This window comes from Triticum dicoccoides, chromosome 1A, assembly GCF_002162155.2.
Source record: "Triticum dicoccoides isolate Atlit2015 ecotype Zavitan chromosome 1A, WEW_v2.0, whole genome shotgun sequence".
Lineage (NCBI taxonomy): Eukaryota > Viridiplantae > Streptophyta > Magnoliopsida > Poales > Poaceae > Triticum > Triticum dicoccoides.
This window is the reverse complement of record NC_041380.1, coordinates 472,223,644-472,250,195: the sequence shown is the minus strand read 5'-3', so window position 1 is coordinate 472,250,195 and position 26,552 is coordinate 472,223,644. Positions and strand designations below refer to the sequence as shown.

Below are 26,552 nucleotides of genomic sequence, written 5' to 3'. Positions count from 1 at the left end.
AAATGCGTACAGGAATTCCATAGAAATACTACTCATTTCCTGTGTTTTTGGAGGAAACTACACATCCACTCAAAACTCATTTTACGCGTAGGAACGAGGCAAGTCAAATCCTTAGGATAGCAAGTGTTATCCTATCAAATTCCTATACTACTCCTAATTCCTACGTTTTGATTTCCTTCAAACCGAATGAGCCCTAGAAGATTTCACGAAGGCAAGACGAAACCCACCACTAAAACTCAACCGTACCTTTTTCAAATCTTGAACTTTTTTTAAGTTCGTGTACTTTTTTCAAATCCGCATACTTTACTTCAACAACTCCATGAATTTGAAAACTTACGCGAACTTGTAAAAAAGTAAGCGTATTTGAAAAAAGCACACGAATTTTAAAAAATGATTGATTTGAATAAAGTACGTGGGTCTGAAAAAATTACGCGAACCTGAAAAAGGTATGCCCATTTGAAAAAAGTACACAAGATTTTAAAATGTTCATGAATTTGAAAAAGCACGCGAATTTGGGAAAAGTGCGTGGACAAAAAGGTACGCAGATTTAAAATGTTCATGGATTTCAAAATATACGCAAACTTGAGCCAACGCCAGTTGAAACGGGGTAAGACAACACACAAAACGGTCAAAATCGAAACTAGGGACGAACCTTGTCTGGTTTCAATTGTCAAGGGTGCAAGGTTTTTTTTTTTGAATGAAGGGTGCAAGTTGTCCTGTTTTAAAGTTCAGAGATTAAATCTAACTCTGACAAGAATTGAGGGACTCTCTCTTTTATGCAGGTGAAAGTGTCTCTCAACTGATGACAAGCAGCCACTACTCGACGTGGAGCGTCCGTCGCCTGGTTGCAGTTGCACCAGCGCGCGGAGCGGCCGACATCACAGGCAGCTCTTTGCTGTACTTTCATCCCCCTTGGCGGGCCCGGCAAATGATCCACCGCGAGAACATTTCAGCCACGAAGGCAAGACGAAACCCACCACTAGAAGAGCTCTAGAAGAGAGATCAAGCAATAGCACACTCGGTCATTCACTCCCAGTCTGACCATTGAATACTTTGACCACGACCCACTGACGCCACGCGAGACTGATCGATTAGCTGTGAACTGCGCAGGCCACGTCCGTAGACCACATGCGCAAATTGAGCATATCTGGATTTTGACCGAGCTGGCGTGGAATATTTTTGCCTCTCGTCTCGATATTTTATCATTTATTTCACACCCAAAAATGTCAACCCCCCCCACGGCGCTGACCTCCCGATCGACCGACGCCTATAAATACGCGCCGGCATGCGCACGAACCATTCAGGAACTCCCAGCGCCTCCACCAGTACGTGCGTCCGTCGTCTCGCGAGATCGACGGAGTCCAGCTAAGGCCAGAGATCGACCGGTCTGCCGGCGTGCCTCGCCGGAGAGCGGCGGTACACGCACGCTTCGACCGGCCATTGTGATGGACCAGCGGGCGGCCTGCGGCGGCGAGGGAGGGGGCGGCCTGCGGCGGCGCCCGTACAAGGGCGTCAGGCGGCGGCAGTGGGGGAAGTGGGTGTCGGAGATCCGGGTGCCCGGGACGCGGGAGCGCCTGTGGCTCGGCTCCTACGCCACCGCCGAGGCGGCCGCCGTCGCGCACGACGCCGCTGTCTGCCTCCTCCGCGGCGGCGCCGGCGGCCTCAACTTCCCGGGCCGCGCGGCCGCCTACGGCCGCGTCCTCCACCACGGCGGCGCGGGCCAGCAGCTGTCCCCACGGTCGGTGCAGCGCGTGGCGTCCGACGCCGGCATGGCCGCCGACGCGCAGCTCGTGGAGCTGCGCGAGCGTGTTCCCGCGCCGCCCGGCCAGGAGACGGCGCCGGACGGTGGCATTGGCGCAGTGCATGGTGGTGCGGGTGCCGGAGAGCAAGTGGCCTACGGTGGTACGAGGAGCTGCAGCCCCGGCGGCGAGCAGCTTGTCTATGGGGAGCTGAGTGTGGACGACATAGAGATCGTGACCATGTTGCAGTCATTGTAGTTGTAGATCGTCAAATTTTGCAGACCAATAGCGCTGTAAAAACAATTTCACCGCTTGAGCAAGATTCAGCAAGTATACGGCTGCTAGTACTGCAGTGGTTCTCCTTTTCGAAATCTGGTGACATGCACTTTACGTTTTAGCTCTACGTTTTAATCTTCTTCTTTTTTTTCTGCATCGACTTTATTTTTATCTGAGATGGAGACCATACTAATACATCAAGATGATATATGACATATATATTCCGATTCTACAACTCAATGACGTCAATTTTTTTGCTAAGATCAGAGAATGCATATAAACAAAATTAAAAAAAAAAGATGAATTGGCATCTGTTGTAAACATCAGCTCCCAACAACGATCTTCAACTTCATTGCCCGACGCCTTTGACAAAACCCGGAATTGGAAGATTGGTCCTCCCAAAGGGCGTGGCTACAGGTAAGTCGCCTGGAATTTAAAATTGAGCCAGTCGATTTGGGGGAATCAATTTGAGCTATTGTGATGCTCGCGTCTTCTTCGTCTTGGAAACAGATCCCGCCGCCTGCTACCACTGGCCGGGACGCCTGCCACCGCCTCACCGCACCGCCCTCCCCTGAAGCTTCCCCACGGCCGGTCTTGCCGCCACCGACGACCATCCCTCTAAGTTCGATGACCACCCAAAAAAAACTCCGGCGAAGCAGCATCCCCACTCGCCACCCTAAGATAGATAGTGGGGTGCTTCTCCGACGAACTTGCATCCATCCACCACCCTAAGATAGATAGTGGGGGGTTTTCTTCCCCGACGCAGGCGGCCTCCTTCTTCATCTCTGATGCTTCTCTTCTCCCTTCTCAAAATCGACTAACCCAAGATTCGTATGTCAGTCGACTGACATTTAGCTATTGTGCCTCCCAAACAACACATCCAAGAAGAGAATGGCACATGTGTATCTACGTGAGAAAACGGGTTCGAGAAAGCACCAAACACCGTCTTCACCAAGAAAACAATGCATTTGAGCATGCCCCTACGCCCCTAATCCAACTCATGTCTGTCTTGGTCCCGAGCTCCTCGGCCTTGACTAGTTCCTCCACCTCAGCTCATGCTTTCGGCGATAGCCGCTCTGAGTAGAGGCGTACCTAGGTTATACTACCAGGGTGCACAAAACACCGGGCCAAAAAGCATTTTCCTTCATATATTTCATGTATATATGGTATGTGACACTCTCAATTGTATGTGAGACTATGCCATTGGTAGAGTGACATGGGGTAGTTTTCGCTTTAGGTCCGCCCTGGCTCCGAACACATCTGCCCTAGCTCAAGCCCCAATGTCAATTCCCCTCCCGCAATCTCTCACCCCCTCACATCCTTTACGTCATCGAGAAGGTGGAATTGATGCATCGTTGAAGTGGACTTGATGTTTTTGGTGACACTAATCTGCGCATACATTGATTTGTGCAACTGGTTGTTGTTTATAGTTGTAGTTGCTGGAATTTAGGTGTATCTGCTTTTTTTTTGGACATTTTGAAAAATGAAAAGCAGTGTTGTGTTTGACACTTATAAAATCATTGATCCTCGTGTTCCTGTTAACATGATTGCTAGACGGCTTAATGATTGAATTATTTTGCAGAAAAACCAGGGAAAACAAGAAATGCTGAGGTGTGAGTAGGAATGTTGAACTAATAGCAAGTGAGATGTTTCATGCGATTCATGTCTGGCGGATTTGAACGAACAGGATCAAGCAGCGAAGATGTAGTTGTTTTTGGGTGTGGTCTTGTTTCGCCAGTTCTTTTGGTCTCTTTCGGTTGTATTCTGGTCTGTTATATCTGCTGGTCCTGGATGGGTGTTGCGAGGTAGCATTTGAATTTCTGCCTAGAACTTCTTAGGTATTCGTCTCGTGATATTTATGGTCCAACTTGTGGATGCCCAATATCGAGAGATTTATCAGCTTGCTGTAGGGTTCTCTAGTTTCCTGTTATGTCTCACTTTCTGCTGGTAGTTTGTAAAAAGACGTTGTGGTTTCAGTTATATGAAATCAGAGAGGTAGCTCTCTTTTTTTTTAAAGAAAAAGTTTCTGGAATTTGTATTCAGGGAGTTGCTTGAATTTGCATGCACTTAGCACAACTAGATACGTCCTACCAACACAACAAGTTGTAATGGCATAACTAGCGTGACGAAGCAGGAGAGAGCGGGTGGAGAAGGCGGCGAAAATTTTGATGCTACCGGAGTCGCCTAGGCAGGCTAGAAAGATTTCAGATGACACTTTACGTAGAGCTGGAAGAAAGCTCTCTGCGCTGAAGTGCACTTGCAGTTCTACTTGACCGGAGGAGTGCCCGAGGAAGATCGTTCCTATCATGTGCATGTTACACATGGTCAATGGCGTCAAGACCTGCAAGAAAAGCGCACGATCGGCGTGTCCACGTGATGCGCATCGCCCGTGGCGGTGCGCGCGTCAATGCGTGCATGCACGCACCTCTCTGTTGTTTCAGCTTGATGAAATGATCGCAATCGAAGGTAAAACAGGGACGGAGAGCGATGCGCTCAGTGCTCCAACACGGATGCACATCACTCTCAAAAAAGAAAAAAAAACACGGATGCACATCCCCTACAGACTACAGGGACATGCACTAGAGGATGTGTGGAGGTGGTGCAATTTGTGTGACCTGCTCGGCTGGCTGAGAGGACCTGTGCCAAAGTGTAGCAACTCCAAAGTTGTGAAACCCATGGTTCTATGGATTCCAAAATGTACTGCTCCACCGCCGGCGCCGACGATCTTTCCTCTCCCTGCGATCATTTCGCCGCCGGCTCTGGCGGTCAGCAAGTTCGTGAACCAGATGCAGAGCCACTCGTGAGATGCATGGGTTCAGTGGATTCAGTGGATCACAACAGTTAGACGTAGTAACTTGACCAGACCGTTTGATCTCTGTTGAATGTTGGTCTTACCTTTGGCAGCCAAAAATGACACTGCCTTTTGACCTTCTGTTTGACACGACAGAAGGTTCCGGAAGACAAAAGGTTCTTTCGGGCCGATGAAAAGCAGATTTGGACCGCACGGACAGCGGACAGGGTATATACTAATCTCAAGTCAAAAAAGGACCTGACAAATGCAAGCATGCTAGAGCTTGGCTGCTTGGGCCAAGCTCTTCTGATAACAAGAATTCAGAAACTATACTACTCCAGCTTCAACACTATGCAGAATCTGCTTTCGAGCCGCCTATGCAGCAGTAGCATCTGCAGATTCTTAGCTGTGAATGGAGCATATGGACCATGAAGGAAAAAGTTTCCAGATTTCCAGTGAAAACCTGTTTTCACTGGATACTTCGCCTATGGGCCGACTGTACAAAGCTTATTACAGTACGAACGAGTCATAACATTTACGCCGTAAACGACTTTCCATTTGAGACGTGTACACTGGTTCCAATTATGTACAGATTGGCAACAACAATAGCTGTGTCGCAATTGCGTGCGGAGCGACACCTACGAACTGTCTTGCTTCGGTTTCTGGCTGAGCTCCGAGTAATGCCCTCCCATCAGCTGCAGTATCTCGGTCCAGAGGCAAGACGGGTCCGTTGACACCGCGTCACTGATCAGCTCCGTGCTACAGGAAGCAACAGCCCAGTATCCCGCCCTGATCTCGCTCAGGAGCTGCTCGTAGTCCCAGGCTGCATGCCCCACGAAGAATCTCAGATCCTCGGTCTTGATCGCACCACTCTTCATCAGAACACCAGCCTTCTCCAGCTCTGTTCGAAAGCCGAAGCAGATGCCTGGTATCACCTCCTCAAACCCCTTCAGACGTGAGCTGTCTTTAGTACGTACCAAGAACATGCTCATGTCGACGGGGCCTCCGAAGAAGAGGGCGCAGTCGCCGAAAGGGGTTGTTTGGTCTTGGAATGATGATGGATTCACATTCTTGATCTTCGTGTAAAGTGGACGGTTTAGGATGACCCCAAATGGGCCATCAAAGGTACCTCTCGACCCAAGTCTGAGCAGGAGAATAACAGTTCTTTCGAAGACGCTGTCGTCATCCAGCACCTCAGTAGCTACCAACACACACCCTGCCTCCGGCATTGTAATAGGGTGAGCCCACTTCTGAGGAAGCTGGTGTGCTGCTTCTCCGAAGGATGCCTTTAACTCTGCAGGAACACTTGGATCTACTAATAGCTCCTGATTCAAGGATTTAAATAGTAAGGCAAAAAAAGAAAAGACGGATATGATATAACCCAAGTTGGTTAGAAGATACTACTTGCTTTGCTTCTCTTTTCTTTTCAGGAACTTTAGTTCTATCCTAATAACAGTGTGAAACTCTCTTGAAGGGTATTTGCAGTAAATGTAACAAGGTTTGAGAAACAGCAGCTTATCTGATGAAATCTTGATACAATATATAACTGCATAAGGTACCAGAGAGGATCCACTTGCGTAATGCCTCTAAAACTTTTGCACAAATATTTTCTTGGAACCTTACATTTGGAGTATCAAGTAATAATGGAAAGCATAGATTTCTAGAATAAGTGATGTTCTAATGCAACGCCTAATTGAAGACACTGTGCATTTATATCTTCTTTGGAACATACTAGCATAGCACTATAGCATTAGCAGCAGCCATAACAGATGTTGGTATTAGTATTGACTATTGACAAAAATTAGATTCATTATACATTATACAACCAGTGAAACTAGCTAAGATCAACTCACTGTTCTTTATTTTCTTGGCAGATAATGGGTAATGTCATAGGGTGATCATGAATGTCCAGATTACGTAAGTGAATGTCGAATAATAGTTGATTAAGACCTAAAGAAAAGCTGCTAAGAGCTCTACAGATTGTCACTACAAACGTGCCACCCTCACCTGTTCCCGACGCACAAGGTTCGCTCTGACATCTCTCCAGTAATTGCTGTTCGAAATATTAATTGGCTCAGTAGATTTTGATTCATCAGGTGGTTTGTTCAATCCATCGGAGCTATCTCCTGTTGGAACAGATGCATCGCCACTTCCTGCATGAAGAAGCCACGCAAATGAGGCCAAGCCACCCTTCTGGTACACGCTTTTTGCAACAACGCATAAAAATACCACACCATGGATGAACTCTAATTAACATAGCCAATACTAGAGAACCTGAAGTTTCCTCATACACTGTTTACACTTGAAAAGCTCAGCACCTGATGGTGTTTTTCTTTGTGTTTACTTGAAGTAGCCAAGCTATCAAAGAATATGGACGGTATATTGGGGAAGGCCCACCCAAACACCGCAATTCAACACGTAGATCAATTCGACAACTCTAAACACGAAACCACGCCTAGGATGCACAATGGTTCCAAGGTGCACGCACCAGTTACACCAGAATAAACACCGATTCTCCGAATTTCCATCTCTGAAGCCAACAGCATCAGGAACAGTTCGACTGCACATGGGTCAGGGGGAGCTACTCTTCAAATTTTCCTAGCTAGACCCGAATCCCCACCTTTCACTTGTCTGCTAACCTCCCCGGAATCAACAGCAGTCTGCAAAAATGGCACCGATTGTACAGTCGCCTTCAAGCCCCCGACAGCATCAAACCGTGAGGAAAATGTTTCTAGCTTTTCTAAGTCCAATCGCACGAAGGCCACACAATTCCGTCTCTACTTTTGCACCAGCTCGCATCGGAAAACAACAGATGGAGAGGGCCTCACCGAAAGAGGATGCCTTGCTCTCGGCTTCCTCGTCGCCGCCGCCGCCGGCGGCCCCGCCCTCGCCTCTCCTCCCCGACGCGCGCACCGCCACGAGCGGCCTCACCGCCGGGCCGCGCCTCCGCCACGCGGAGCACGGGCCCGCCTTGCCGGTGGCGGCGGCGAAGGGCTTCCCGGCCCGGGCGGCGGGGGCGGGGCGAATCGGCGGGAGGCACGTCCCGCCGGCCTTCGTGTTGAGGGCCCACATGTCCGTGGGAGGGAACGGTGCCACCGCCGTGGGTCGGGGTGGAGATGCGAGTAGCGTGGAACCGCACGAGCGCGAGAGGCTGATCGAGTGGAGTGAATGGATGTTTCTTGGTTCGGAAGGCGGATTTCGTAAGCGTGGAAAGCGACTTTCATCCGCCAAAAAGATATTTTATCTGGCCTGGGTGCATGTCTGCAAGACTACACATCAATGGTGGGCTGGTGGCTGGCTGGACTTTCTTTTTTCATTTATTACCAGAAAACACAGCGCATGGACTTGCTGCCCAAATCCCCATGTTTTTTTTTGAATTACAGAGCAGAGCTTCCAATTTCATTTCATATTCAAAATTAAATTGATAACACAGTCCTGATGCGACCTCCGATAACAAGAGGTTCAGTAAAATAAACAAACAACACCCAAGCGGCACTTAGTGCAAATGAAACATCTCCAAACAAGCTAGATAGACTCTATCCTCCTATTATTGCAACCAACAACATAATGACATGTAGGAGGACCTGGTTTATCTGAGCCCGGCGCAAAAAATCAAGCCCGGGCGTCGGGCCTAGAAAATCAGGACCAAGCCTGACCAGCACGTGTAAAAGCCCGTTGGGCCACGGGCCGAGCCCCTTCAGTAAATCGCAAAAAACGACAGGCTCGGCCGGCCTTCGGGCTCAAAATCTAGGCCCGGGAGCAACGTCAGGCCGGGCTGGGCTGCCCATGGCCAGGTATACCTACAGGAATCACACCTTTGAATCTACCAAGAATCAGAACCCACGAGTAAAGTTCACTAAACAGAGTTCACAATCCCCGTGACTATCCTTTCCCAAATAAACTCTTTATTTCTCCCCTCCTATTGATTGAAAGTATTTTCGTTGAGTTTATTTGTGTATAGAGTAGAATTTGCCGAATGAGACCCCTTCAACATATGAAATTATCAAAAAAAAAATTGTGTAAAGATATCGTTGACGAATCAAAACTTCTATGTGTGAACAGCCGTGGAAAGGGTGTACATGGCAATTGCATCTAATGGGTCTTCTTAGTTTCTATTACCCAGGGGTGTTTGTCATGATGGGGGTGGTCTGGCTAAGGGAGAACTGTTGCCTCTTCGGTCTTGTGTTTGTCAAGTTGTAGTAGAAGCCTACGCGCGCTTTGCCGCACCGGTTTCCTCTAAACAGTTTCTCTATAGGTTGTTTACTATGAGATGGGTTTTGTTCGTTCTTTTTTTTTTTTTACTTTCACCCCCTTTCACCTATGATTCCGGCGGAGGAAATAGGTGCAATATGGACGAAAATGGATTGACAACGGTTTCTTTTTCAAATCACTACTTAATATGCAAGTAAGACGGTCTGTGTGCCTAGCCATTGTTATTTTTTCATTTTCTAAATATTTTATTGTGACATGAAATATTGCTTTGGGGTCTCAAGGACGCCTCGTCCTGTAACCCCCAATGGGCACTCTTGCATGGTCATCATGAAAAATAGTTATTTTTGCGTTATTTTTGTCATTTTAATGAGTTATATCACAACATTTTGATTCTCAGGATGTTTTTCACATTTTGTGACCGTAGTGTACGGTTACGACATGATATATCACATCCATTAAAGGAAGTGCCATAGCACATCATGGACTCACAACATGATCCAGGGTAATCAAATGTAAAGTAAGTATAAAAAATGAAAACTATTGACTAGAGCTTATGGGAAAACACCGATTTTAAGCAACTATTGCACTAGACTAATGGGTGCAGGGCAATACTAGAAGCAACTCTTAGGGTGCGAAAATACACAAAAAATGTACATTGGCCGTTGGGTCTTTGATGAATGCTCCAAATTAGTCACACGAAAGTTGGTGGAAAGACATGATTTTATTTAGGTGTTACATACGTGATGTGTTGAGGTTGATTGTGTTACATACGTGATGTGTTGAGGTTGTAGTTAGTTACTTAGATTTATGACTAATGGCTAGCGGTGATTTTGGTTATGATAGGTGAGTACTTTTCCTATCCTAACTCACTCCCTCCGACGATGTTGTGTTGATTGCTACCTCTTGAGCACTTGCGTTGGTTTTCCCTTGAAGAGGAAAGGGTGATGCAGCAAAGTAGCGTAAGTATTTTCATTAGTTTTTGAGAACCAAGGTATCAATCCAGTAGGAGGCCACGCACGAGTCCCTCGCACCTACACAAACAAATAAATCCTCGCAACCAACGCGATAAGAGGTTGTCAATCCCTACACGGTCACTTACGAGAGTGAGATCTGATAGATATGATAAGATAAGATTTTTGATATTTTTTATGATAAAGATGCAAAGTAAAATAAAAGGCAAAGGAAATAACTAAGTATTGGAAGATTAATATGATGGAAGATACACCCGGGGGCCATAGGTTTCACTAGTGGCTTCTCTAAAAAGCATAAGTATTCACGGTGGGTAAACAAATTATTGTTGAGCAATTGACAGAATTGAGCATAGTTATGAGAATATCTAGGTAAGATCATGTATATAGGCATCATGTCCGAGACAAGTAGACCGACTCCTGCCTGCATCTACTACTATTACTCCACACATCGACCGCTATCCAGCATGCATCTAGAGTATTAAGTTCATAAGAACAGAGTAACGCTTTAAGCAAGATGACATGATGTAGAGGGATAAACTCATGCAATATGAAATAAACCCCATCTTGTTATCCTCGATGACAGCAATACAATACGTGCCTTGCTGCCCCTACTGTCACTTGGAAAGGACACCGCAAGATTGAACCCAAAGCTAAGCACTTCTCCCATTGCAAGAAAGATCAATCTAGTAGGCCAAACCAAACTGATAATTCGAAGAGACTTGCAAAGATAACCAATCATACATAAAAGAATTCAGAGAATATTCAAATATTGTTGATAGATAAACTTGATCATAAACCCACAATTCATCGGTCTCAACAAACACACCGCAAAAGAAGATTACATCGAATAGATCTCCACAAGAGAGAGGGAGAACTTTGTATTGAGATCCAAAAAGATAGAAGAAGCCATCTAGCTAATAACTATGGACCCGTAGGTCTGAGGTAAACTACTCACACTTCATCGGAGAGGCTATGGTGTTGATGTAGAAGCCCTCCGTGATCGATGCCCCCACCGGTGGTGTCGTGGATCTAAGAATGACAGTAGAATGGGGGTTAAGTATGAGGAGGCAAGATCCTAGATATGAAGGAGTTGTACACGCGAGTTTTACGAGTTCAGGCCCTTCTCGGAGGAAGTAACAGCCCTACGTCTCGGTGCCCTGAGGCGGTCGACTGGATTATATGTGTGTGTGTGAGTTTACAAAAAGATGCGAACCCTTGTCCCAGAGGAGGGGGTGGCTTATATAGAGTGCGCCAGGACCCCAGCTCCCCTCCGTTTCACAGGATTCAATGTTCATAAAGGAAAGGCGTTACTGGTAACGTCTATAGTAAAGCATCATAAATGCTCATAATGCTATGGTCTAAGTCCTGACCGTTGCAGAGTGGAGGGTTCCTCATCTTCTGGTGGTCGAGTGTCTTCAAGGTGGTCGAGTGAGTGCATCTCCACGGTCGAGTGGTTGATGGTTTCTCTTCGACTGTTTCTGATTCTTTGTAGAGATGTCCTTGGGGAGGGTAAGTTGGACAGGTCCATGACCCTACCCTAGGTACATAGCTTCATCATTAGCCCCCGAATGGATCAGGGTTTGAGTGAGGAAGTGGTTGAGGACACTTCCGACCCACTCTTTGTGCTATGAATATGCCTTGTCTGGAACAATGAGTTGAGGTGACGGCGTCGACTCCTTTCTCAATCGCCTTGGTCCATTCTTGGTTGTTGTCGAGTGAACTTTCATGGTAAAATTCCGAATGATGATGTAGAGGGTGTTTGTCTTCAGTCTGACAGGTTGTTCTGCTCTCCGCAGATCTCGCGGGATTCGAATTTTGGGAAGTGCGCGAGACGGGCGGAACAGAAGTTATCGGGACGGACTGGGCAAGTCTCCTTGATCCCCGCGCCACCTTTTTTGCCACGTACTGCGTGCGCGACTGTTGCGGGATTCGTTTAGATCGCTTGGGTCCACCAGTCAGCCACTCGGTGAAAGGCCTTATAAAAGGTCTCGGGCCAGGCCTCTACTCCGCGTGCTCCCATTCTCTCTTCTCTTTCCCCCGATCTCTCCGCCACTCTCGCTTCCGCTTCTTCGCCAGACCTCTGTTCGAGCTTGACCCGTCACCATGGGGAAGGAGAAGACGGCGGCGCTGGAACGCACAAAGAAGGCGACCGCGAAGGCGAAGGGCAAGCGGACCAGCCGGGGCGGATCCTCGTCGAGGTCCGGCCTGCCGGCGGGCTGGATCCAGGGCGACTAGATCTGCTCGGCAATCACGCAGGACAATCTCGACGACCTGGTGGAGGGGGATTGATCCCTCACAAGTCGGCTCGGCTCCCGGGGGACGAAACCGAGCCGCAACCTAGAGAGGGTGAGTGTGTCCTCCTCGCAACCCACATAGATCGCGGATTCTCACTGCCTCCCCATCCTTTCTTCCGGGTTTTTTTGAACTTCTTTGGGGCTCAGCTCCACCATTTCACTCCGAACACCATAGTCTATCTGGCCACTTTCGTGTCCATGTGTGAAAACTTCTTGGGTTGTCAACCGCACTGGGGGCTTTTCAAACACATCTTCACTTGCCGTTCCCAGTCAGTCAAAAAGGCCAAGTCGAGTGACGAGAGGACGCGGGTGATCCGGATGTGCGGTGGCCTGGGGATCCAGATGAGGATCAAGAGTACTTTCGCAGCCATGTTCCTTCCTGACTCGGTCCGGGGCTGGCAGTCGACTTGGTTTTACTGCAAGGATCAACCAACCTCTGGCCAGTCGACTGGACTTCCTCCTTTTTCCTTGGCTCGAGTGGAGAAGCCTGCTCCCTTGAAGGTAGTTCTAGAAGAGAAGGTGCAGGTCAAGGAGCTGGTTGAACGGGTCGTCCAGCTTGTCCGCGACGGAGTGACCGGGATGGATCTGCTGGAGGTCTTTCTCGGTCGACGCATCCAACCTCTTCAGGCGTGCGATCATCCGATGTGGATGTACTCTGGGCTCGAGGATACCACTAGGATCCACCCGGAGGAGGTTAGCGAGGATATCTTGGAGAACTGGTTGAGGGGAATCACTGGCAACAAAGACAACCCTCGGGGATCCAGGAGGGTGATTCCATTCGACAACTCACACCAGCAGGAGCAGGTATATTTCTGTTTTATCAAGTATCTTTCCGATTCACCATGTGATGTCCCGTTTGTGGTCGACTGAATGTCCTTTGATTGTTATCCTTTCAGGCCCTCATTGAAATGTACTCGATGCCCAACGGAGTGCAGGACCCAGGCGCTGAAGAAGAAGGGAGCGGGGGCGAGAGCGGCGAGGAGCATTCGGAAGCCGAGGAGTACGAGGAGAGCGATGAATCGACTAATGAGGAAGAAGTCGACTCGCCTCCTCGCAGGGAGAGGAGGTCCAAGCACACTCATGACCCGGCAAGCGCTCCGGACTTGGTGGCTGCGCCAATCAGGCAGTCCTCGAAGCACCCTAGGACGTCTTCCCCGACGCCGACTGAGAAGGCTCCAAAGCAATCTAAGGTCACGCCGCCCCCAGCGCCGAAAGTGCCGAAAGCCATCTCCTCCAAACTGCCAAAAGCTTTGCCCAGGATCAAAGTGACCATTCCTACTATCTCCGAGTAACCATCTGACTTGTCCTTTACATGGATTCGATTAACTGGGTGTAACCGATTGAATGCTGGCCTTTGCAGTGCTGTTACGTCAGGGACCTCTTCATACCAGTACCGGTACGAGGAAAATGGAGGATGCGGTAACCTCCAACCCAGGTATAAACTCTTGCGATTTCGATTCTTGATCCTTTTAGGGTCGAGTGGTTCACTTAGGGTCGAATGTTCTGTCTCGCAGCTCCACATAACATCATTGATCTTTCGGATGACGACGAAGATGTGGCTCCTAAGCCTAGGAAGAGCAACAAGGTAACAGCTGGCAGGGTGACTCGGCAAGAACCAACTGCAACGCCTCCCGTCCGTCAAGCTGAAGACGTGGGCAGGGCCACTGTGACGTTCGCTGCACCCTTGCCGAGTGGGCATCCCACGCGGTCGACCGCGCCTGTGGTTCCTTCAACTATCCAACTCCACACCATGGAGCTTCAAGCAGCCGCACCTGGGTCGTCTGCACACTTTTTCACCAGCTACCCCGTCCCAGACAACCAGTCGGAAGCGGCTGCAGAAGCCATCCGATAGGCTGATATGATGATGGAGCGGGTGAAGATAGTGCACGAGAGCAGTCAGGCTGCCTACGACGCTAGTGCTGCCCTACGGGCCAATGTCCAGGTGAGTAGACTTTCCGACTATTTTTGTTCTCGAAAAATCTTCTTCTGCACAATCTCCTATTGTTCGCGTCAAATTAGAGCACCCACTGGGTGTCGCTGTTGTTTTTGGTAGTTTCGCTCTTCCACTCGGTCTGGGCGAGTGGGACCAGAATTGGTGGGGGCACGCTAAGTGCACCCACTGGGTGTAGTCCCCGAGACCGTGGTCGACTGCTGGCAGTCGACTGTGGTCTGAGTCCTTCTTTCTTGACGGCGCAATTGTTCTTTCTCTTTCTTTTTTACTCCTTGTACTCGACTCTGGTGGGCCGGTCGAGTCGGATCAGAACCGGTGGGGGCACGCCAATTGCACCCACTGGGTGTAGTCCCTGAGACCGCGGTCGACTTCTGGCAGTCGACTGGGGTCTGAACAACTTGTTGCCCACTTCTTTAGGTTTTATTCACTCGGAAATGAACTGCCTTCGAACCTATCGATTGATCTGTCTCTTGCCTCCTGCAGAAGTCTTGTACTCTTATCTCCAAGTTTGCCGAACTCGAAGAGAAGCAGAGGCAACTCAACTTAGACTTGGAATTGGCTCAGCAAAATCTGAAAAAAGCTCAAGACGAGGCCGCTGGTATGGAAGGTAACTGATTGCCGACTGAATTTCAATATATCTCTTTGATCTCTTCTTTGATTCTATTATTTCTTTTGCAGAGAAAATGAAGTTGGCTCTGGACAAGAAGGACTCGGACCTCGCCGCCGCGCAAAAAGCAGCCCAAGACAAAACCGCTCTCACAAGCAAGAAGCTTGCTTCAGTCGGAACGCTTGAAGGAGAGGTGAATAGACTGAAATCTTGTCTTAATGAAGCTAACCGCGAAGTGACCAGCCTGAAGAAGGACAAGGTCGTCCTGAACGAAAAGTTGGAGTCTGCGATCTGCAAGAGGAATGACACAGAAGCTTATCTGAGGACCCTCGCCAAGAAGCTTTATCTCGTGCTGGAAGGTATTTCTTTTAATACGACTGTGTTGATGCTTGCAATTGGGTCTTGCTCGGTTGATGGACTGGCTTTTGGCTGCAGAACTCTGCCAAGACTTCAACGAAGAAACTGGAAGGGTCGAGACGGGTCTGGACCCTATCGCTTCTCCAGTCTATGATGAAACTGCGATGAACCTGCTCCAACTGGAGTCCCATATCGCCAGCGCCACAAGCTACCTCGCACGCCTGAAGGAGGTTGTCTCTCGAATCGAATCGATGCTTTGGCCGGGGGCGACGCTTCAGAATGATCTGGAATCTCTGATGACTCGTCTGAACGAGATCCCTGACCGAGTGCAAGAATGGAAGAAATCCTCCGCCCGGTGTGGTGCTAATGTGGCGCTGTCCTTGGTGTGAGTCCATTGCAAGGAGGCTCATGAAGACAAGCTGGCTGCAATCAAAGTTGCTAACACCAAAAAGCACGACTTCCAGTCCTTCATGGAAACTTTCATTGCAGCCGCCACTCGGATCGCTGATGGGATCGATCTGGACTCATTCGTGGAGCCTGCCAGCCCTCCTCCGGCCGAGTGAACAATCTTATGAAACTTGGATACGCTTTAAATTTGCCTCGAAATGCGGAGTGGTTTCTGTAATCATTAAACTCCTTCGGGCTTGGATCCCGAGTACTTTTGATTCGCTGCTTGAAACCTTTTAGGATTTATTTGAATTTGGTTTATCTCCGAATGTGCTTGTGTTTGCCTCCGGATGGACTTTGCTCACTGCACCTCGTCACCCTTGTGGATAGGGATGGAGCGGACATTGTATTTGTGCCGCAGCTCCGAAGGAGAAGGTTGCAGTCGACCTGCACCTCGTCGTCCTTGCGAATGGGGATGGAGCAGACTTTGTACTTGTGTCGTAGCTCCGAAGGAGAAGGTTGCAGTCGACCTGCACCTCGTCGTCCTTGCGGATAGGGATGGAGCGGACGTTGTACTTGTGCCGTAGCTCCGAAGGAGAAGGTTGCAGTCGACCCGCACCTTGTCGTCCTTGCGGATAGGGGTATGTTTCATACTTAGGCAAGCACTGGACTGCAACTAAGACTCCCGAGTGAGAGGACTGCTCTCCACTCGGTAGGATTTTTTCAAACTTAGGCGAGTACTGGGCTGCAACTAAGTCTCCTAGTGAGAGAACTTAGGCGAGTACTGGATTGCAGCTAAGCCCCGAGTGGGAGGATTGCTCTCCACTCGGTAGGATTTTTTCAAACTTCGGCGAGTACTGGACTGCAGCTAAGTCTCCTAGTGAGAGAACTTAGGCAAGTACTAGATTGCAGCTAAGCCCCCGAGTGGGAGGATTGCTCTCCACTCAGTAGGATTTTTTCAAACTTAGGCGAGTACTGGACTACAGTTAAGTTTCCAAGTGAGAGAACTTAGGCGATTACTAGACTGCAGCTAAGCCCCCGAGTGGGAGGATTGCTCTCCACTCGGTAGGATTTTTTCAAACTTAGGAGAGTACTGGACTGCAACTAAGTCTCCTAGTGAGAGAACTTAGGCGAGTACTGGACTGCAGCTAACCCCCGAGTGGGAGGATTGCTCTCCACTCGGTAGGATTTTTTCAAACTTAGGCGAGTACTGGACTGCAGCTAAGTCTCCTAGTGAGAGAACTTAGGCGAGTACTGGACTGCAGCTAAGCCCCCAAGTGGGAGGATTGCTCTCCACTCGGTAGGATTTTTTTTCAAACTTAGGCGAGTACTGGACTGCAGCTAAGCCCCCTAGTGAGAGAACTTAGGCGAGTACTGGACTGCAGCTAAGCCCCCGAGTGGGAGGATTGCTCTCCACTCGGTAGGATTTTCTTTCGAACTTAGGCGAAACGGATTCGCGACTAAGCCCACCCACTGGGGGATTTCAGAAGTAAATAAGAACACAACAATCGAATGATAGGACCATAAGCTCTTGTCTTTGATAAACAAATTACAAAGGTGTTTTTTTATTACATTTTATTCGAATGAGTGCTTAAGTATAAAAGGGGCGGAGCAGCTCCCTGTTCCAAGCTCGTGGCTCATCTTTCTGATGCTCAATACTATAAAGATGGTATGCTCCATTGTGGAGAACTTTGGTGATGATGAAGGGGCCCTCCCAAGTCGGGGCAAGCTTGTGTGGTTTCTGTTGATCCACTCGAAGAACCAGGTCTCCTTCTTGAAAGGCTCGACCCCTCACATTTCTGGCGTGGAATCGATGCAAGTCTTGCTGATAAATGGTCGAGCGGATCAAGGCCATCTCTCTTTCCTCCTCTAAGAGATCGACTGAATCTTGCCGGGCCTGCTCTGCTTCCTCTTCGGAGAAGAGCTCAACTTGGGGTGCATTGTGGAGCAGATCACTTGGCAGAACAACTTCGACTCCATAGACTAAGAAGAAAGGAGTTCATCCGGTCGACCGATTAGGAGTTGTCCTCAAACCCCATAGAACTGACGGAAGTTCATCAACCCAAGCGCCTGATGCGTGTTTGAGATCACGCATCAGTCGGGGTTTTAGTCCTTTGAGAATTAGGCCATTGGCTCTTTCTGCTTGTCCGTTCGACTGCGGGTGAGCGACAGAAGCATAGTCGACTCGAGTGCCCTGAGAGGCGCAGAAAGCTCTGAACTCATCGGAATCAAAGTTCGATCCGTTGTCCGTGATGATGCTGTGTGGGACTCCATATCTGAATGTCAATTCTCTGATAAAACTGACAACGGTGCTAGCATCAAGGTTCTTGATAGGTTTAGCTTTGATCCATTTGGTAAACTTGTCGACTACAACGAGCACATGAGTGAAGCCGCTCCTGCCATTTCTCAGTGGTCCAACCATATCCAGTCCCCAAACAGCAAAGGGCTAGATGAGGGGGATGGTCTTTAGGGCTGACGCTGGCTTGTGAGATATGTCGGAGTAAAACTGGCAGCCTTCACATTTGTCGACTATATCTTTCGCCATTTCATTTGCGCGTGGCCAATAGAATCCAGCTCGGTATGCTTTAGCCACAATGGCCCGAGAGGACGCATGATGACCACAGGTCCCCGAGTGGATGTCATTGAGGATCATTCGACCTTCTTCTGGTGTTATGCATTTCTGACCGACTCCAGTCACGCTTTCCCTGAACAGCTGCCCTCTTATCACAGTAAAGGCCTTGGATAGACGGACAATCTATCGAGCCTCTTCTTCATCCTCTGAGAGTTCTTTCCTGAGGATGTACGCAATGTAGGGCACCGTCCAGTCGGGAGTAATGGCCAGAACCTCCATGATCAGGTCGACCACGACTGGGACCTCGACTTCAGTTGGATCTGTGGCACTCTTAGGTTGCGGGGGCTCTTCAGTAAAAGGATCTTCCTGAATGTCGGCGAGTGAATATGCTCCAAAAACACATTGCTGGGAATGGCTTCTCTCTTGGAACCTATCTTTGCCAAATCGTTGGCTGCTTGATTTTTCAGTCGGGGTATGTGGTGGAGTTCTAACCCCTCAAACTTCTTCTCAAGCTTTCTCACCGTGTTGCAGTAACCAGTCATGGCTGGGCTTCTGACGTCCCACTCCTTCATCACTTGATTAACTACCAAATCTGAGTCGCCATAGACCATGAGGCGACGGACGCCGAGTGAGATGGCCATGCGCAACCCATATAGGAGTGCTTCATATTCTGCTTCATTGTTGGAGGAATCAAAGTGAATCTGGAGGACATATCTGAGCCTGTATCCTTGGGGGGATACTAGAACTACTCCAACACCAGAACTGTTCAGCATCTTGGATCCATCAAAGAACATGGTCCAGTGCTTAGAGTGAACTTGAGTCGGCAGTTGCTGTTCGATCCACTCGGCGAGGAAATCTGCTATTGCTTGGGATTTGATAGCTTTCTTTGCCTCAAACTTGATATCCAAGGGAAGGAGTTCAATCGCCCATTTGGCCACTCGACCAGTTGCATCTCTGTTGTGCAGAATCTCTAACAATGGAGCGTCGCTGACGACTGTAACAGAGTGATCCGAGAAATAGTGTGCAACCTTCTTCGTGGTCATGTAAATACCATAGACAAGCTTCTGATAATGAGGATATCTCTGCTTTGACGGGGTCAGGACTTCAGAAATATAATAAACTGGGCGTTGAACCTTATAAGCTTTTCCTTCTTCTTCCCGCTCGACCGTAAGTACTGTACTGACGACTTGTCCAGTGGTTGCTATATAAAGCAGTAGAGGCTCTTTGCTGACTGGAGCAGCAAGCACTGGCTGGGTGGAAAGCAGGGCTTTTAGCTCTGCGAATGCTGTATCAGCTTCTGGAGTCCACTCGAACTTATTTGATTTCTTCATTAGTCGGTAAAGAGGCAGCGCCTTTTCACCGAGGCGAGAAATGAATCGACTTAGGGCGGCCAAGCAACCCGTGAGCTTCTGGACATCATGCACACGCACATGGCGTTTCATTGGAAGTATAGCGCCTACTTTCTCTGGGTTAGCATCGATTCCTCGTTTGGAAACAAGAAAACTGAGTAACTTGCCACCTGGAACTCCAAACGTGCACTTTGATGGATTGAGCTTGATATCATACCTTTGGAGGTTGGCAAAGGTTTCAGCGAGGTCGGTCAGCAGGTCGGAACCTTTACATGACTTGACCATAATGTCATCCATGTATGCTTCCACATTCCGACTGATCTGAGTGAGCAGGCACTTCTGAATCATCCGCATAAATGTGGCTCTGGCATTCTTCAAGCCGAATGGCATTGTGACATAACAGAAGCACCCAAACGGGGTGATAAAAGCTGTCTTTATTTCGTCGGGTCTGTACAGACGGATCTGGTGGTACCCGGAGTAGGCATCCAAAAAGGACAAACGCTCGCACCCAGCAGTCGAATCGACTATCTGATCGATGCGAGTGAGAGGGAAGTGATCTTTCGGGCAGGCCCGATTGATATGCTTGAAATCGATGCACATGCGGAGTGAGTCATCTTTCTTCGGGACCATGACAACATTGGCTAACCACTCGGAGTGGTAAATCTCTCGGATAAACTCAGCTGCCAAAAGCCGAGCCACCTCTTCGCCGATTGCTTTTCTTTTCTGGATGGCGGACCGTCGAAGATGCTCTTTGACTGGTTTCACTTTTGGGTCGACTCGCAAACGATGCTCAGCCAGTACCCTAGGAACACCCGGCATGTCAGTAGGCTTCCATGCAAAGATGTCCCAGTTCTCACGGAGGAACTGGATGAGCGCTTCTTCCTATTTGGAGTCGAGTGTGGTCGAAATGTGGGTCGGATCTGCATAGGGGTCCGTCGGGTGAATGTGAACAGACTTCATCTCGCCAGACGACTGGAATGATGAATCCGTGGCTAGCTTCTTGGCTCGCAGCAAGTCACTTGGGTCTGCATTTTTCTGGTATTCTTGCAATTCTACCACGGCCATCTGGGCATCGGCGATCTTTGAGCCCTTCTGGAAACACTCTTCTGCCTTTTTCCGATTACCAGAGATAGTGATCACTCCTCTAGGACCAGGCATCTTCAGTTTGAGGTACACGTAACAAGGTCGAGCCATGAATCGTGCATAAGCTGGCCTGCCCAGAATTGCATGATACGCACTCTGAAAATCCACGACTTCAAACATCAACTTTTCTTTGCGGTAATTTTTGGCATCACCAAAAACCACGTCAAGTGCAATCTGACCGAGGGACGCATCCTTCTTGCCTAGGATGACCCCATGGAAACTCATATGGCTTTCACTGACTCTGGACATCAGAATGCCCATTCCTTTCAACGTTTCTACATACAGAATTTTCAGGCCACTGCCACCATCCATCAGGACCTTTGTCAGCCGAGTGCCTTCGACCACCGGGTCGACCACCAGCGCTTGCCTCCCAGGGGTGGCGATGTGCGCTGGATGATTAGACTGGTCGAACGTAATGGCAGTCTATGACCATTTCAAGTAACTGGGTGTCGCCGGAGCGACCATGTTCACTTCTGTGTTGATGACTTTCAATTGACTCTTGTTTTCAACATCAGCAAAAATCATCAGAGTGGAATTCACATGAGGATAACCATCATCATCTTCTCCTTCACTCTCAGCCTTGTCTGGCTCCTTCTGCTTTTCCTTGGGCTGTTTCTCTCGGAACTGCTGGATCAGGAGCCGACACTGTCGAGTGGTATGCTTTGGGTAAATGAAATTACCTTCTTCATCTTTTTTGGTGTGGATATGGCACGACAGATCCAACACATCATTTCCATCTTGATCTTTTACTTTCTTGGGGTTCCACGGCCCTTTGGGCTTCCCCTTGAACTTTCCTTGAACCACAGTCGGAGCAGCTGGTTCGGCCTTGCATTTTTGTTTCCGACTGGAGTTTCCTCCTCCGGTTTTGTGAGCGACTGCTTTGTGCTTGCCGCTCCGCAGTCGCTCTTCTTCTTCACCATTGGCATACTTGGTGGCAATTTCCATCATCCGAGTCAGAGTCATGTTTCCCGTCTGACCGAATTTCATATTCAACTCCCGGTACCTGACGCCTTCCTTGAAAGCACAAATTGCCTGATGATCAGACACATCTTCCACCGTGTGGTGCAGGGTGATCCACCTCTGGATATAATCTCTCAAAGTTTCATTCAGTTTCTGGACACAACACTGTAATTCGGTCAAACCTGCTGGCCGTTTGAAAGTACCCTCAAACATTCTGACAAACACTCGGGCGAGATCTTCCCAAGCATAGATGTTGCCAGGTGCCAACTGATTCAGCCACGCTCTAGCCGAGCCCTCCAACATCAGAGGAAGGTGTTTCATGGCCACCTCATCATTGCCGCCACCAATCTGGACAGCCACTCGATAGTCTTCAAGCCAGGTGTCAGGCTTGGACTCTCCGGTGAACTTACTGACTCTAGTCGCCAACCTGAAGTTGGGGGGAATCACTGCAGCTCTGATAGCTCTGCTGAAGCACTCTGGGCTAGAGACATGCACTCTATTGCTGGTTTGCGGGCCTCTGTCATGACCATCTCGGTGAGCTCTGTTTCTGTCGACCAAGACCTGCACGAGAATAGATCTCGCATCAAAGCCTGGCTCCCTGGGGTCGACTGGAATACCTCTTCCGACGCCATTAGGGCGTCTGTCTTCATGTGGCCGTGACACATATGACCCACTACTTGGAGGAGGCATGGGCGCTCGACAGCGACCATTGCGATCGGCTCGACGATCATACTGTTGGAAATATGCCCTAGAGGCAATAATAAAAGTATTATTATATTTCAATGTTCATGATAAATGTCTTTTATTCATGCTATAACTGTATTATCCGGAAATCGTAATACACGTGTGAATACTTAGACCACAATATGTCCCTGGTGAGCCTCTAGTTGACTAGCTCGTTGTGATCAACAGATAGTCATGGTTTCCTGACTATGGACATTGGATGCCGTTGATAATGGGATCACATCATTAGGAGAATGATGTGATGGACAAGACCCAATCCTAAGCATAGCATAAAAGATCGTGTAGTTCGTTTTGCTAGAGCTTTGCCAGTGTCAAGTATCTCTTCCTTCGACCATGAGATCGTGTAACTCCCGGATACCGTAAGAGTCCCTTGGGTGTATCAAACGTCACAACGTAACTGGGTGACTATAAAGGTGCATTACAGGTATCTCGAAAGTATCTGTTGGGTTGACACGGATCGAGACTGGGATTTGTCACTCCGTATGACGGAGAGGTATCTCTGGGCCCACTCGGTAATGCATCATCATAATAAGCTCAATGTGACCAAGGTGTTGGACACGGGATCATGCATTACGGTACGAGTAAAGTGACTTGCCGGTAACGAGACTGAACAAGGTATTGGGATACCGACGATCGAGTCTCGGGCAAGTAACGTACCGATTGACAAAGGGAATTGCATACAGGGTTTGATCGAATCCTCGACATCGTGGTTCATCCGATGACAACATCGAGGAGCATGTGGGAGCCATCATGGGTATCCAGATCCCGCTGTTGGTTATTGACTGAGAGCGTCTCGGTCATGTCTGCATGTCTCCCGAACCCGTAGGGTCTACACACTTAAGGTTCGGTGACGCTAGGGTTATTAGGAAGAAGAGTATGTGACTACCGAATGTTGTTCGGAGTCCCGGATGGGATCCTGGACGTCACGAGGAGATCCGAAATGGTCTGGAGGTAAAGATTTATATATGGGAAGTTGTCAAACGGACACCGGGAAGTTTCGGGGTCATACCGGTATTGTACCGGGGCCACCGGAAGGGTTCCGGGGGTCCACCGGGAGGGGCCACCCCTCCCAGGGGGCCACATGGGCTGCGTGGGGCAGGGAGCCAGCCCCTGGTGGGCTTGCCGCACCCCCTCCCTTGGGCCCATGCGCCTAGGGTTGAGGGGGAACCCTAGAGGGGGCGCCCCCTTGGCTTGGGGGGCAAGCCACCCTCTCCCCTCTCCCCTAGGCCGCCGCACCCCCCCTAGATGGGTTCTAGGGGGCCGGCCCCCTTCTCCCTTCCCCCTATAAATAGAGGGGTGAGGGGAGGGCAGCCGTACCACCCTCCAAGGCGCAGCCCTCCCCTCCCCAACACCTCTCCTCCTCCGTTGTGTGCTTGGCGAAGCCCTGTCGGAGTACTGCCTCTCCACCATCACCACGCCGTCGTGCTGCCGGTGGAGCTGTCTTCCTCAACCTCTCCTTCCCCCTTGCTGGATCAAGAAGGAGGAGACGTCTCCCGTCCCGTACGTGTGTTGAACGCGGAGGTGCTGTCCGTTCAGCACTTGGTCATCGGTGATTCGAATCACGTCGAGTACGACTACATCATCACCTTGCAAGCTTCCGCACGCGATCTACAAGTGGTATGTAGATGCAAACTCTCTCCCTTGACTCGTTGCTTAGATGAACTCATAGATGGATCTTGGTGAAACCGTAGGAAAAATTTTAATTTTCTGCAACGTTCCCCAAGAGTGGTATCAGAGCTAGGTCTATGCGTAGTTCTCTTTGCACGAGTAGAACACAATTTTGTTGTGGGCGTGGATTTTGTCATCTTACTTGCCTCTACTAGTCTTTTCTTGCTCAACGGTATTGTGGGATGAAGCGGCCCGGACCAACCTTACACGTACGCTTACGTGAGACCGGTTCCACCGACTGACATGCACTAGTTGCATAAGGTGGCTGGCGGGTGTCTGTCTCTCCCACTTTAGTTGGAGCGGAATCGATGAACAGGGCCCTTATGAAGGGTAAATAGAAGTTGACAAAATCACGTTGTGGTGATTCGTAGGTAAGAAAACGTTCTTGCTAGAACCCAATTGCAGCCACGTAAAAGATGCAACAACAATTAGAGGACGTCTAACTTGTTTTTGCAGCGATTGATCATGTGATGTGATATGGCCAGAAGTTGTGATGAATGATGAATTGTGATGTATGAGATCATGTTCTTTGTAATAGGATTCACGACTTGCATGTCGATGAGTATGACAACCGGCAGGAGCCATAGGAGTTGTCTTTATTTTTTGTATGACCTGCGTGTCATTGAATAACGCCATGTAAACTACTTTACTTTATTGCTAAACGTTAGTCATAGAAGTAGAAGTAGTCGTTGACGTGACAACTTCATGAAGACACGATGATGGAGATCATGATGATGGAGATCATGGTGTCAAGCCGGTGACAAGATGATCATGGAGCCCCGAAGATGAAGATCAATGGAGCTATATGATATTGGCCATATCATGTCACAACTATATAATTGCATGTGATGTTTATTATGTTTATGCATCTTGTTTACTTAGGACGACGGTAGTAAATAAGATGATCCCTTACAAAAATTTCAAGAAGTGTTCTCCCCTAACTGTGCACCGTTGCTACAGTTCGTCGCTTCTAAGCACCACGTGATGATCGGGTGTGATGGATTCTTACGTTCACATACAACGGGTGTAAGACAGTTTTACACAGCGAAAACACTTAGGGTTAACTTGACGAGCCTAGCATGTGCAGACATGGCCTCAGAACACGGAGACCGAAAGGTCGAACACGAATCGTATGGAAGATACGATCAACATGAGAATGTTCACCGACAATGACTAGTCCGTCTCACGTGATGATCGGACACGGGCTAGTCGACTCGGATCGTGTAACACTTAGATGACTAGAGGGATGTCTAATCTAAGTGGGAGTTCATAATTTGATTAGAACTTTATTATCATGAACTTAGTCTAAAACCTTTGCAAATATGTCTTGTAGATCAATGGCCAACGCTAATGTCAACATGAACTTCAACGCGTTCCTAGAGAAAACCAAGCTGAAAGATGATGGCAGCAACTATACGGACTGGGTCCGGAACCTGAGGATCATCCTCATAGCTGCCAGGAAACAATATGTCCTAGAAGGACCGCTAGGTGACGCTCCCGTCCCAGAGAACCAAGACATTATGAATGCTTGGCAGTCTCGTGCTGATGATTACTCCCTCGTTCAGTGCGGCATGCTTTACAGCTTAGAACCGGGGCTCCAAAAATGTTTTGAGCATCACGGAGCATATGAGATGTTCGAAGAGCTAAAACTAGTTTTCCAAGCTCATGCCCGGGTCGAGAGATATGATGTCTCCGATAAGTTCTACAGTTGTAAGATGGAGGAAAACAGTTCTGTCAGTGAGCACATCCTGAAGATGTCTGGGTTGCACAACCGTATGACCCAGCTGAACATTAACCTCCCAGATGAGGCGGTCATTGACAGAATCCTCCAGTCGCTCCCACCAAGCTACAAGAGCTTCGTGATGAACTACAACATGCAGGGGATGGAAAAGACCATTCCTGAAGTGTTCTCGATGCTGAAGTCAGCAGAGGCTGAAATCAAGAAAGAACATCAAGTGTTGATGGTCAATAAGACCACTAAGTTCAAGAAGGGCAAGGGTAAGAAGAACTTCAAGAAGGACGGCAAGGAGGTTGCCGCGCCTGGTAAGCCAGTTACCGGGAAGAAGTCAAAGAATGGACCTAAGCCTGAGACTGAGTGCTTTTATTGCAAGGGGAAGGGTCACTGGAAGCGGAACTGCCCCAAATACTTAGCAGATAAGAAGGCCGGCAAAACCAAAGGTATATTTGATATACATGTAATTGATGTGTACCTTACCAGTACTCGTAGTAACTCCTGGGTATTTGATACCGGTGCCGTTGCTCATATTTGTAACTCACAGCAGGAGCTGCGGAATAAATGGAGACTGGCGAAGGACGAGGTGACGATGCGCGTCGGGAATGGTTCCAGAGTCGATGTGATCGCCGTCGGCACGCTGCCTCTACATTTACCTACGGGATTAGTTTTGAACCTTAATAATTGTTATTTAGTGCCAAGTTTGAGCATGAACATTGTATCTGGATCTCGTTTAATACGAGATGGCTACTCATTTAAGTCTGAGAATAATGGTTGTTCGATTTATATGAGAGATATG

General features: G+C 48.8%; 2 protein-coding genes across 2 annotated transcripts; one reads left to right on the top strand and one right to left on the bottom strand.

The window, feature by feature from the left end:
* The first annotated feature begins 1,334 nt into the window (after positions 1–1,334).
* Positions 1,335–2,234, top strand: LOC119302279 (ethylene-responsive transcription factor ERF019-like). Its single transcript, XM_037579345.1, has one exon. The coding sequence runs from the start codon at positions 1,446–1,448 to the stop codon at positions 1,995–1,997; it is 552 nt and encodes a 183-aa protein (XP_037435242.1). The 5' UTR covers positions 1,335–1,445; the 3' UTR covers positions 1,998–2,234.
* A 2,996-nt stretch (positions 2,235–5,230) lies between these two features.
* On the bottom strand, positions 5,231–7,958 carry LOC119280018. Its single transcript, XM_037561029.1, has 3 exons — positions 7,635–7,958; positions 6,814–6,959; positions 5,231–6,131 (listed from the first exon to the last, which is right to left on the bottom strand). Exons 1-3 carry the CDS (start codon positions 7,876–7,878, stop codon positions 5,445–5,447), a joined length of 1,077 nt encoding a protein of 358 aa, XP_037416926.1. The 5' UTR covers positions 7,879–7,958; the 3' UTR covers positions 5,231–5,444.
* Between the last annotated feature and the right edge of the window lie 18,594 nt (positions 7,959–26,552).

Bases quoted from the DNA above. Each gene is read 5' to 3' on its own strand.
- LOC119280018 (XM_037561029.1), bottom strand. From the start codon at position 7,878: ATGTGGGCCCTCAACACGAAGGCCGGCGGGACGTGCCTCCCGCCGATT. The intron at 6,960-7,634 runs GTGAGGCCCTCT...TTCTTCATGCAG, and splicing joins GAGCAAGGCATCCTCTTTCG to GAAGTGGCGATGCATCTGTT. The intron at 6,132-6,813 runs GTGAGGGTGGCA...TCCTTGAATCAG, and splicing joins ACCTTGTGCGTCGGGAACAG to GAGCTATTAGTAGATCCAAG.
- LOC119302279 (XM_037579345.1), top strand. From the start codon at position 1,446: ATGGACCAGCGGGCGGCCTGCGGCGGCGAGGGAGGGGGCGGCCTGCGG.